The 12,118-nt window shown below is 40.9% G+C and overlaps 2 protein-coding genes across 14 annotated transcripts in view; both read right to left on the bottom strand.

Annotated features, from left to right (window-relative positions):
• unc13a (unc-13 homolog A (C. elegans)) overlaps window positions 1–1,830 on the bottom strand; it is a 44,090-nt gene extending 42,260 nt beyond the window's left edge. For 7 of the 11 annotated variants that reach the window (XM_040039894.1, XM_040039896.1, XM_040039898.1 and 4 more), the window contains exon 1: window positions 1,464–1,829. In XM_040039894.1, coding sequence (XP_039895828.1) covers window positions 1,464–1,485 — 22 coding nt within the window. In that variant the 5' untranslated portion in view covers window positions 1,486–1,829. Of the gene's footprint in view, window positions 1–1,463 lie in introns of all 11 variants that reach the window. The other 4 variants (XM_040039889.1, XM_040039893.1, XM_040039890.1 and 1 more) reach the window with 1 other exon arrangement.
• Window positions 1,831–4,658: 2,828 nt separating this feature from the next.
• On the bottom strand, window positions 4,659–9,643 carry hmg20b (high mobility group 20B). 3 transcript variants are annotated; one of them, XM_040039920.1, is made up of 9 exons: window positions 9,531–9,643; window positions 9,050–9,201; window positions 8,124–8,324; window positions 7,873–7,993; window positions 7,737–7,789; window positions 7,584–7,650; window positions 7,233–7,448; window positions 6,895–7,027; window positions 4,659–5,243 (listed from the first exon to the last, which is right to left on the bottom strand). In XM_040039920.1, the coding sequence occupies exons 2-9, from the start codon at window positions 9,128–9,130 to the stop codon at window positions 5,231–5,233; spliced, it is 885 nt and encodes a 294-aa protein (XP_039895854.1). In that variant the 5' UTR covers window positions 9,131–9,201; window positions 9,531–9,643; the 3' UTR covers window positions 4,659–5,230. The 3 variants fall into 3 exon arrangements, with proteins under 3 accessions (XP_039895854.1, XP_039895856.1, XP_039895855.1); XM_040039922.1 differs by having other exon boundaries at window positions 9,050–9,187; window positions 9,531–9,580; XM_040039921.1 differs by lacking the exon at window positions 9,531–9,643 and adding an exon at window positions 9,302–9,485.
• Between the last annotated feature and the right edge of the window lie 2,475 nt (window positions 9,644–12,118).

Genomic DNA, 12,118 nt, shown 5'->3' with positions numbered 1-12,118 from the left:
GTATTAAATAGTTATAAAAAAATATTTGTAATAACAGGAAAACTCATATCAATTCAGCGAGAAGTAAAAGGAGCAGCAGTATCCAGGAAGTGGCTCACGACAGGCAGAGATGTGCACAGTTTCAGCATGCATTCAAATAGATAGATATTAGATTACATAAACTTGTGGTTCTCCCACAGCTGTAGCTGCAATTATAATGCCATCTCTAAAGAAGCCAGTTCTTTGGATATGTTGTAAAGACATTGTTGTAAAAAACATGAGAAAGTTTTTGTTGTTGGGAGGGAGAGCAGAAAACTTTTAAAAACTCTTAGGAAAAATGTCATTTTAAGCACAAATCTCCTCACACAAGACATAAACTTTGAGTTCCTTATGTAGGGGGAAAAGGAAGTGCTCACCCCCAAATTCACTCTCCAAATTTTAGCACAAGCAGACTTGGAAAACTGGAAAGCTACGTGGGTAAATTTGTATTTACGAACAAGGGATTTACATTTCATCAGTTAAAAAATAAATAATGTATTAATAAATGAAGATCTGAAGTCCTTTCCTCATACAAAATGCCTGAAATGAAGCCCCAAACCAGCCACATGTGACTTCCTGTAAATGCTGCAAAGGTTTTACAGCAAAAGCGTGACAGCTGAGGTTTTATCGACACCTCACTGACAGCCTTTACATCTAGACACCAGATTTCTATTTTTACAAACATCATAGACAATGTTTAATAACCCTTTGGGTCTTTAAATAACAGGAAACAATTGGAAAATCTCGCAATGTTTAAGGACGGATTGGGAGAAATGGAAATTTTATAGCATTGCAATGAATCACGTGGTTAGGGGAAATCGTAATGTAAAGAAACCCAGCAGCCTAAAGGAACACGCCTTTTTGCAGAGCGTATTTATGTGTGGAAACTGAGAGAGGGATCCATTCGACATATTTAATCAAAATGCTATCACCTTTTATAAAATAAAGAATAAAACACTCCTCACAGGGACGAGCAGAGTGGATATCATATTGCTTTACTATGTCTGACAGTAGCTGCCAGAAGCATACGCCTACTACATAAATCGATCCGGTTGTAGCAATGCCAGCTTTTGTAAAAAAAAAAAAAAAGAAAGAAAAAAGAAAGAAAAAGAAAATCAAAGGATAAAAAGAGGCTGGACCGTTAGCATGGACAGCAAGAGGAGTGCAAGATTTCTGTATATATTTTAGCGAAAAAATTCAAACTAATATGCAGGTGATGGGAAATATTGCCTCATAGATTGCTATTTGCATCGAATGATCATTTAACAGCCCCAGATTTTTTCCGTAATGTTATCTGCAGGAGGTGGCTATTGTAAAAGTATCACCAGCAACCCTCCAAAAGCTGTAAAGATACTACTGGAGCTATGGAAACTGCTCACATCAGCAGGTCAAGGAAACGGACAGCAAGTCAAGCCAGCGCACGGACTGTTAGTTTTTCCTCTTACCTCCAACACACAGCAATGACATCTCTTATTTGCGCCTTTAGTACAGGATCCAGCTTCCTAACTGGCAGAGCTAATCTGTGCAGTATACAGTCCGGGGATGAATGGCTGGGCGGGAGATGGAGAAGCCTGCCGTCGCCAGCGAGCAGGACCAGAGCCCGACGGGATTCGCTACAGCTGATCAAAATGAAAGTTTTCACAGTTGCAGGGTGAACGCCAGCTCCGCCGTCCTGTCGCTCTGGTTTGAATGAGCTGACTGCTTATATCTGAGACTCTTTCACCCCTTCGCTCTCAGCTCTCCGGTCCCCAACACACAGCCATCTTGTTCAGCTTCAGCACCACCGCTGCGTGGACAGCTCCTGGCAGTGACGTAAGAGCGCGTGGTGGTGGTGTGTAAAGGTGGGGGAGGGGGAGGGGGGGAGTGAAATCCCCGATTATTAACTTCTAACTTTACACTTTGGACATTTTTGGAAAAATACAGTAATGTGCAGCCCACTCGAGTCTCCCTTCATTTCTTTATGTTGGTATTGGGGGGAAAAAGAAAAGAAATATGTGCAGCAATTTATTTAAATATTGGCAAATATTCCTAATATGGAAATTCGGTATGTAAGACAGAGTTTGACCACTTCTAATGAGATTGAAAGTCAATATTTGGATGTTGGCTGCTTTTGGTTCCCACACTACTTCAATAATGCTGAGGCTCTGGGGGGGAATCCATGACTGATAGTGTTCCACTGTGGGTTTTAATCTAGGCGTGGATTAAAATTGCACTGGGAGTGTGTTTGGGATCCCTGTCATGCTGAAAAATGAAGCCAATCACATGTTTCCCAGATGGTATTGCATGATGAATCAAACTATGACAATTTGGATTCATCACTCCATCACACCCGTTGGCACAAATTTATTTTCAGTCCAGTTCTTGTATATTTTGGCACACCTCAGCCTTCCCTCCCCGTTTCCTTACCTTAAGAATGACTTCTTCCTTCCACTGAGACCGTTTCAGATGAGGCTTCAATGAACAGTAGATGGATCGGCTGAAGGTCCAGATGCACATTTCAGATCTTGTGTCAGGTTTTTGCTGGAAGTTTTCTTAAGGACTTTTAGATTCTGTTCATCCGATATAGATTTAAACCTGGCACTTTTTCCATGTATATACTACAACGAATTTTAAGGAGACACTGCACATCATGCTGAGATGTGCCAAGTTTTTGGCTAATAGGAGTTTGTGAATCACCTAGTTGATGAAAAAACACTTTTTAAAATATTTTTCATAGATTCAGCTGGAGAAATGAAAACCTGTTGCTTTTGCAGCAGGCAGACGGACCAAGAAAGACAAGGACTGGACTGAGAGTGAGTGAAAAAGCAGCCAATGCCCCAAAACTTTAAAACTTTCCCTCCAGAAAGGCTGGCGTTGCATTGCTCAAAGCACTTTTAAAAATGTCAAAAACATCTGTTGCCTATGAAGCAAAACATAAAGAAATGAAGGGTGACTCAAAACATTTCCAAATATATTGGTTTATATTAATTAGCATCACCTATACTATTACTAATGGCAAATAGTTAAGAAAAAGTGTAAACAGTAACACATTCATCCGACCAGATTTTTCATAAAGTTGAATTTCTTTGACAAAGTCAAGGCTCACAGCAGAAAATGGAAATCGGTGCCCTTTCCACAATCGCCTGCATTATACAATCAGCTGCAGATGCTTATAGGTTTTCTAAAACCTTCCCCTTTGTGTGCAGACAAATGGATTCAGTAATCCTTTGATTTGTCTGGGCACATGAAAAGCCTTGCATTGTTAAAGTCGGCTTGTAGAAGAAAGTAAACATAGGTTGGCTTTGGCCTTCCTGTATTTAGGTATCATTACTGTGCTCTCCCTTACTGGTAATGGGACTCCCCTGCTGCCGACCGGTCTGCTGTCTCTGCACTCTGGTTAAAAATCAAATCCACGTCACTTTCAAAGACCTCTCTGAGTGCTGTTCTTTTCCAGAGTACAGCCTTCCTACAAATTACGTGGTTATAACTCCATTCTCAGAAACTCCCTGCAGATTTCAAATCAAATAAAACTTTTATGGACCGCCAAATGTCTTGCTACACAGCCTGAGAGCATACAATCACTTGTTCAAACCAGCACAGATGGATTGTGTATTTCTGGACTGGAAGCAGAAGAGACTTTGTTGTGCTGGTGAGCTTAACATAGAAAAGATAAATATGCTTTATACTTCCAGCTCCACAGTAAATATACCCATCCTCATCTTTTTTAAATCCACGTTCAATTTTGTGATTTGTACAGATGATTGTATCTAAGAGTTCACAATCGAAGCAGCGTTTTTATGAATTACTCATCTGAAAAATTGACAGATATGTGACACACACACTCACCCCTTTGTCATGACATCTATGACGTTAGTAAATATTGATCGTTTCAGGAAGAACTGGGCATTTCAGTGTCAGATGAAATGTGGGAGGAAGGCCTGGTCTTCCTAACATCACAAATTTAACATTCAGCCAAAGTGTAGTTAGGCAGCATTTGGCCACGATGACAGCACAGGTGTCTCTCCTGTCCATCACAACTGTCTCCAGTGCCTCCGTGTTTCTTTACTGTTCCCATCTTACCGATAAAGAGCCCCTTGTTAAGCCAACAAGGGGCTCTTTATCGGTAAGATGGGAACAGTAAAGAAAATTCATCAAATACTTCAAGATGGGCTGGGAGATGGTTTTGACGGTGCTTGATTTTCCCCTTTCCTCTGCCATTAATAGTTTGAGATTTAAAAATTTCAGAGGTGCAAAAAAACCATCCACTTTAAGAAGGTAGTAATTAGGTAAGTTGATTTAGTGTGCCCGACTGGAAGCACATCAGCTGTTTGTGACCAACTAAATACCAGAAATGATGACATTTTTAAACCTTGGCATGACACTCGCAAAATATGAAGCACGCCTCAGTGAAGCTAGTCCAGGATTCAGCTGCTGTTGCTGTAACCGTGTGTGGGCCCACATCTCCCTCTGCTGGGACGGAGCTTCCCCTGCATCATTACAGTTCCTCGTTTTACAGTCACTGAATTTAACAAAACCACGTCTAATTAGTTACCTGCTGTGGGGTCTACCTCTGCAGGTGTGACGTGCTGTTCTGTTATTTGTTTTAAACACGAGGCTGTGCACTTTAAACAATTATGTCAACAATAAATGTGCATAAATTCTCCATTTTCAGAATGGTTTAATGAACATCTGGAAAAATACAAATATTCAGTTTTCTGACAACATGGCAAACAAACTGTCCATTTCAGAACCTGACATTATCAATAGAAATTCCACCATGCATACTCACCCCTTTCCAGTTTTTAAAAATAACTACTTATGCATCCCTCCGCCAAACACACGCCACAAATCATTTACAGTAAACTGATAATTCGGCTTGCTGTACACGCCATGTACCTGTAGACGACTACACGATAAGGGGAAGGTGACTCCTAAAAGACTTAATTAAGGCAGCTCAGAAAGTAAAATGACATTTTATTTGATGACATTTATGAATTGTAAAGCCCCCTCAACCCCGCCGCACAGACTTACATTCACAAAATGTATGTGTGGGAATACACACGTCCACACATATTCATAAACTATAGGCATGCAGACATGGATTATGTGTGTTGTTCTGAAGTACCTGTTCCTATCTACATGCTCTGCTGATTGGCAATGATTTGACCTAAAAGCACCAAGCCTCTCGTGTGTCTGTGATCCAAGACTGGGTGTGTCTCTGTCTGCAGCCTCCTCATAACTTCTCACTGGCAAGGAATGAAAACACGTCATTAGAGACAAGATATAAAGCAAAACGATAAAATGGAGACCCTGGACACGTGCAATTTTTGCACCAATATTACAGTGTGTTGCATTTGTTAACAAATAGTAATGCACATATCATAAAGCGTGCTTCATTTTGAAGGAAAATAATATAGTAATCAGTAAATGTGGAGCCCTACACAGTAGTTCTGGAGGCATTTCAAACACAACCACCTCTGAAGGTAAAAGTTATATTTATAACGTAGACAAATATGTTTAATAACAGCGCATGAGTGTCTAAGTAATGGTTTGAAATTTTAAAAACTGGTTTGTTCACTTTCTTGATGAGAAAACTGACACCATTCATGCCTGTGCAGTAAATGCAGCCTTTAAAGAAGCATCCATGCAAGAAGCGACTATAGAAGCGGCAATTTGGTGAAGCAGGGAAAGTCAACTTCACTTCAAGAGATAAAGGGTGTGACCCGAAATGAATAAACTAAAGGTAAACATATGACAGGCAACCAGAGCCTAAAATGTTTGCTAACAACTAACGAGGTGTAAAAGCGAATTGCTACCTGTGCAGGCGTCCTTTAATGCTACGGTTACACCAGGAAAACAGTGGTTGGAGACAGCAGAATGACTACAATTAGTGCAACCGTGTCCAATGAACTTGTAATCTTGTTGGTTCGAAGTCAGGGATCAGGTCTGCATCACTTGCAATCAGTTTTTCCCTTCAAAGCAACTTTGGAGCACCTAGAAAAGTTGCTTTGAAGATGGCAACAGACTGCAAACGTTTGCAGACACGGTCAGGGATAAAACTTTTGAGATCGGGTTAGCAATTCGATCCGATCTGTGATAATACACTACTAAATCGGCAAAAATCGCGAATCTGTTGCTGTTGCAGACTGGCTGAGTAGCACCGACTCAGATGATTTGAAGACAGGTTGCCTCCCACCAGGTGACGTGTTCTGTCACCTCGAGATCGAAAGTGGTCACCCAGATGTTTTATGGTGGGGAATGCTCAACATCTGGGTCAACAGTTGGTCAAATGTGAAAAAGTTCAACGCAATCACCAGGCAACCACCAGCTTTTCCTAGTTACAAAGGAGGCTGTCTTATGTTTGCTCTTCTATAACTGAGCAATAAGGCTGACCAAGTAACAAACAACATTTTGTTTGTTTATATGTATAAAACCCAAAGCAGCTAACCAGCTTTTGGACGTAGCTTCATATTTTTGACACGAACACCTGTGTCGCCACAGGAGGGAGTGTGAGAAAAAGCTCTGGTGTGACATCTGTGACAAAAACAGGATGTGATAAGCCAAAGTGTTGAGCTGTTGTCAAATGTGTTTGGCAGCATTAAACACTAAACGCTGCACCTGAGCTGACATTAACAAAGACCAGACCACTAACTGGGGAAAAAAAACTGATGGTGTTACACCCAGTCTGAGTCCATCACATTGAATTTCAAGTGTAAAGACTTATTCAAACTCAGGTATAACCTTTTGCTTTCGCAGAGAGCCAGTGTTTGGCAAGCAAATCGATATATCTCTTGGAAGACGACACAGAGTATCCGTTCGCTCCATTACAGCTCCCAGTATTCTATTTTAAATTATCCACCCTATCAGTCTGAGTACTGTATATAATAATTAGATTACCTGTCCAGGTGAGATAGGACCTCACAAAGCTGGGTAAGCAGGGCACGGTGTTTATGAGGGTTGCCCTCGAGTACTCCGCTGAGACGACTCAGGTATGAATCCAGATTTCCAAGAGATGCTGTCTCCCCAGTACCTGTTCAGGATAAATACAGAACTGCAAATGTTTAATTTTGATCATTTCAGATGAGACTCTAATATGTATAAACTAAACCTTGCTGTTGCTATAGCCACATGTTTAAAAGTCAGGAAAAAAGAGAGATTCAATAACAGCAGCATTATCTAATATTTTGCCCTCCTACTGCATTTCCCTTCATGAGTCTGACCCAAACAATGCTGACCTGGCAAGGGCACCGATGAGAGACTGTTGACTAGTGTGTGCTTAATGGCCATCAAGTGTTGCTGGAGAGCCTGGGTACGTTTCTCATCTTGCCCCAATTCAGCCTCCAGGCGCTCTTTAGCATTGTACATGTCCTTAATGTGCCGCTGCAGCACTGCATTCTGCTCCTCAAACTCAATGTTGGCCTTACGGAGGCGTCGCAACTCTGCCTCTCGAGCTGAACGCAGAGAATAAAAATAAAAAGAGTTTGACGGGGTTGGAAGTTTAATCGAGAATGTCCGATTACCTAACAGAGCAACGGCACAGTTCTGTCTTAACACTACTAGTCAGGCGCTGTCAGTTCCTCTGTTACCTTTGTTCTGATCGAGGAACTCTTCGGTGAAAATAGGAATGTCAAATCTGCTTGAGAGGTCAGAAGCCTAAAACAGAAAGAGTCAGCAAATGGACAACTGACGGGAAAGTGACACTGAAGAAAACAGTAATAACTGATTAGAGCGTCACCTACCTTTGTTAAGGAGGATCCTGAACTAGTGCCGATAACTGCAGATGGTGTGTCCTCTGAAAAAAAAGTGTATGTGCATTACATACAGCTCACATAAGACAGAGCAACTCTAAAGCAGTAAGCAGAGGGTAGTTGTTACCTTTTTTGATCCTCTTGTCTTGTATTTTAGCACTGGTGATCTGATAGGCCTCAGTCTGCTGATATTCCTTCAGTTCCTGGGCATACTGCATCTTCTCTCGTTCCGCTTCATCCAGATAACGCTATTGGTATACGAAATATGTTCAAATACAACAACACCCTCTGCAAAACATCACTAAATATCCAGCTGATGACGTTATTTTGTGTTATATTGAACAATCTGCATGTGCATGGGACACTTTTAAAAGCTACCTGTTTGTCCATCGGAGCTAATCGTGTCCACTCTGCTCCGAGTCTCTTGGTGATTTCTGGGAAAGGTAAATCAGGGTATCTGGCCCGCATATGTTCTCGCCGTTCATTCAGAAAGCGCACATATCCTGTAACAGGTGCCTTGGGACCATTTGGCAGCACCTTCTTCCTTTTCTTTCCCTTCGGCCAGCCTCTTTTCTTGGGCTGGAGATGGATGAAACAACAGTCTCAGAAAGGCAAGGACAGTCTAATCTAACTCCTCCTGATGCAGCTAGTGACTGCCTTAATAATCAGCTAAGATCCACTGGCTCTTAAAAAAGAACATGGCAGCAGGGCTCAGGATTGCAAATATAGATCTGAACAAACCACGAGGCTTCTGGAACTATGCCATTTGGACCGATAAGACCCAGGAAGAGATGTTTGTCCATAAAACACAACAACACATTTGGTGCATATCAGCACAAACACCTCAAAACATCTGTAAAGCATGGCAGAAGAAGGGTAATGATTTGGGTTTGTTTTGCAGTCAATGAGTCAACCATCGACTCCTCTGTATATTAAACTGGGTCATGCAAAAGGTCAGTGATCCCAAGCACAGCAGCAAACCTTCAACAGAATGGCTGAAAAAAGAAGCATGGTGCTGCAATGGCCCAGTCAAAGCCCACATCTAAAGAGCATGCAAAAACAAGTGATGGAAGAGACACAGAAAAGCACTCCATCAAGACCCTGCTGGCAGACTAATGAGTCACAGTGTGTCCTTAGTTTCAGGACCCTCCGTGGAGTCCAAAAACTTTTTTTAAACCTGAGTGTACCTGCTGAAGCAAAGTATTTAACCAAATATGAACACCCTTATTTTCCCAATTAAAAGATTTAAATGAAATTGACTGCATCAAATCCAGTCCACTTTAGTCAACTGCAGCGGTGCTCACCTCTTCTGGGGGTTGATCCGCTGTCTGTGAAGCTTTGGGCTGCTGTGATGCATCACTCTGCTCTTGTTTGATCCCTCCCATGATCTGTGTCCGTGCAGCTGACTCTCAGAAAAAACGTGTTTATCCGTTAGAGTAATTCCGTGAGGAGAAATCTGTGCAGAATTAGAAGGTTTAAGTAGTGTACAAAATATATTTACTAGCATCGATTATAATTAGCTATTTCCCCACAATAACGCCGATTTTCAAGCTAACCTGACTGCTAGCAGTTTAGTGTGGCTAACGTTAACTGGTCGCAGCTCTCACACACGCACATACACACACAACGGGCAGAAATCTACACAATAAAAGATAATCCACACCGCCCACCCTTCTGGTGGAAAAAATTAAAATCAGACACTCCTAAAAGTAGAAGTGTTTCTTCACCACGGAAAATTATAGATTTTTACAAATATATTTCTACTTTTTGGATTTTATTACTCACCCGATAATGAATCCCTCAGCCAAACAGGAAGAACAGCCTGCCTGTCTCCTGATTGGTCGATAGGGAGACTCGTGATTGGTTGGCTGGTCGAAGACCCCCTCTCACCCCCCCCGTTTCCACCCAGAACCAGTATGCACCGCACTCAGATCAGATAGAATAAATACAAAGGCAGGGTTTTAAACATGTTATGAATTTTTAAAGAGCTGTAAGGGCAGGACGCCATGGTGGAAAATAGAAGTAGTGACGTAAGACGCTCTGTCGTCGTGTAGATATGGTTGGAGTTGTGTAAGTTACGTACTTTTTTACAAAACAGCTTAACACAAGCAGTGTTTATCTTTATTTTCTACTCTACAGATCTCCTACATTATTACTTCTCTATTGCTGTAAGGCTGACAGTAAAAATGTTTTCCACTGTGGCTCTTAGTTCAGGGTCGCCTAAACCGAAGCATTCACCACTATGTGACATATATCAGTGAAACATGCGCACAACGTGGCCATAGGACCTTTTCGTACTTTTTTATTTTAAGTCTTCACCGGAAGTTCGTTTTCTATTCGCTATTTGGGCTTCTTGTCAGCTGCTGGTCGTGCTTTCCACGTCTGCTGTAAAATCCATTACGTACTTTGGTGTCCTCTGGTGGTCATAGTATGTAACTACTGGTGTGTGCACATACAGGAAAGGTGGTTTTCAACCTGTTACAAAATCCTGCTTGAAGCAAGTCTGGCAACTCGACAGCCATCTTGAAAAGCCTCCAGGGACCCGTTTAGGCAGTTATTTTAAAGTTTTACGTTTTTTAAGCATTCTCGTGGATGCCACTGCATGAAAACTACCTACAGAAAATCCGCTTCAGCATCTGATGAAGAAAACCTAACTCGAACTTTGATGCTTTAAAGATTTTTTTTTTGCTTGGCATCTTTGCTGTTGTGCAACTCTCTCCCAAATCTGTTTTCTAAAAACTTTCTCTCTCTCTCGCTTGTTGAAATATTAAGTTTACTTCTTAATAGAAATAATACTTTGGCATATAATCATAAAAAGCTGCCCCATATCCCTTAAGATATGTACTTGAATTGAATTAATCAATGTGAAAAGCACTCTCTACTTTTTGTGGTGTTGGTCAAGGAAATAGGTCAGATTTTTTATTTAATTAAAATGCCATGAAGCCGTGCATGTGAAGTGCAGCACCCTCTTCAGCCATTCGTGATTTATCTTTGTTGAGGTTCTTCACCACTAATTCAAAGATGATGTGGGACACAAATTTATTTAATATTATATATATATATAGCAACTATGTTCCAAGCAGAACTCGTAAACGGTCACCAGCTGGCATTAGAGGAGTACTTACGGCAGATATTCTTTACTTCGGTTCAAAACACATCAAACTACTTTTTTGACAGTTTATAAAAAACATAACAGAATTTTAACATTGTTTTTCCTTTAAACGTTTAAGTTCTCTCTTTTTTACTCACTGACTGAACAGAGATTCAATAGAAGATTACTAAAACTGTACCATTAAATTCACCAAAATCAGTCAATGATGCAATTTTTTTTTTTTTTTTTTTTTTTTACACTTGTGCTCTTTAAATATCAAACATCCTGACACTTAACTGGCAAAGCTCCTTCTTGTGCATCCGTATTAGATTTTATTTTAATTTCTAAATTCTAAAGTCTTAACCAGGCGATTTGCAGCCAAATAAGGCTTTAGGTCAGTCAGCCTGGGGTATTTGAATGACAGACCCATTCATACTTTTCTAATACTCCTTCAAAAACACAAGTCACAGGACTTAGAAAACAGATAATGTCCAGTGTTGCATCAAGCCTCCGAGTAGTTTAAGGCAGGAAGTCTTACTAACGACAAGTTTTCGTTGTGACAACTAAGCCCCGCCCCACTGAACGCTCTGGGTGTGGCTGTTATGCAGCGCTGGAAATGCAGGAAAGCCACTTTGCTCATGCTGCAACAGATGAATACATCCATGTGACATCTGAGTTGGAGAACTCATGTCCACCAAACAATAACCAGAGCAGGCAAATCTCTGTACAAGACCATATAGGTTATATACTATTAACTGTATGCCAATAAATATGTGTATTTTCCCCATAGGCTTGAAGAGACATTAACTAGATTTCAAAGTTCTAAACTGCAGTACAATAAAATCAAACAGTTAACAAGATGCTCATGGATGTACACACCCACACACCAGTCTTTTTAATCTTCAGAGTATAAACTGTCATCACTTTATCCTATTAGACATGTGGAGTGCTGCACATTAACTAATGTTGTCTCTGGCCAATAAGTTTGCTTCAGCTCCCCAGTTTGATTTTTAGATTGTAGTCAAAAGTAAATATTTGTGCCAAATGAAATTGCTTTGAGGCACTGAGAATGGGAATGGGATGGACCAACAACCAGAACAGTGTCTTTAGCCACAGGTGTTGCTGGCAGCAGGGGTATATAGAAAAGAAAGAAGTACAGGCCAGGCTAAAAGCAAATGAAGAATAAGCATTCCAAATTCAACATTTTCACCAGATTTAGGAGTGGGCAAAACAAAAAACCGAAAACGACTTACACAATCATCCCCAATAAAGAAAGCAGCTT

This window comes from Simochromis diagramma, unplaced genomic scaffold, assembly GCF_900408965.1.
Source record: "Simochromis diagramma unplaced genomic scaffold, fSimDia1.1 OVJJ01000026.1, whole genome shotgun sequence".
In the NCBI taxonomy this organism is placed as follows: Eukaryota; Metazoa; Chordata; class Actinopteri; order Cichliformes; family Cichlidae; genus Simochromis; species Simochromis diagramma.
This window is presented reverse-complemented; position numbering and strand designations above follow the sequence as displayed.

Bases quoted from the DNA above. Each gene is read 5' to 3' on its own strand.
- hmg20b (XM_040039920.1), bottom strand. From the start codon at position 9,130: ATGGGAGGGATCAAACAAGAGCAGAGTGATGCATCACAGCAGCCCAAA. The intron at 8,325-9,049 runs GTGAGCACCGCT...ATCCATCTCCAG, and splicing joins CGGATCAACCCCCAGAAGAG to CCCAAGAAAAGAGGCTGGCC. The intron at 7,790-7,872 runs GTAACAACTACC...CTTTTTTTTCAG, and splicing joins AGACAAGAGGATCAAAAAAG to AGGACACACCATCTGCAGTT.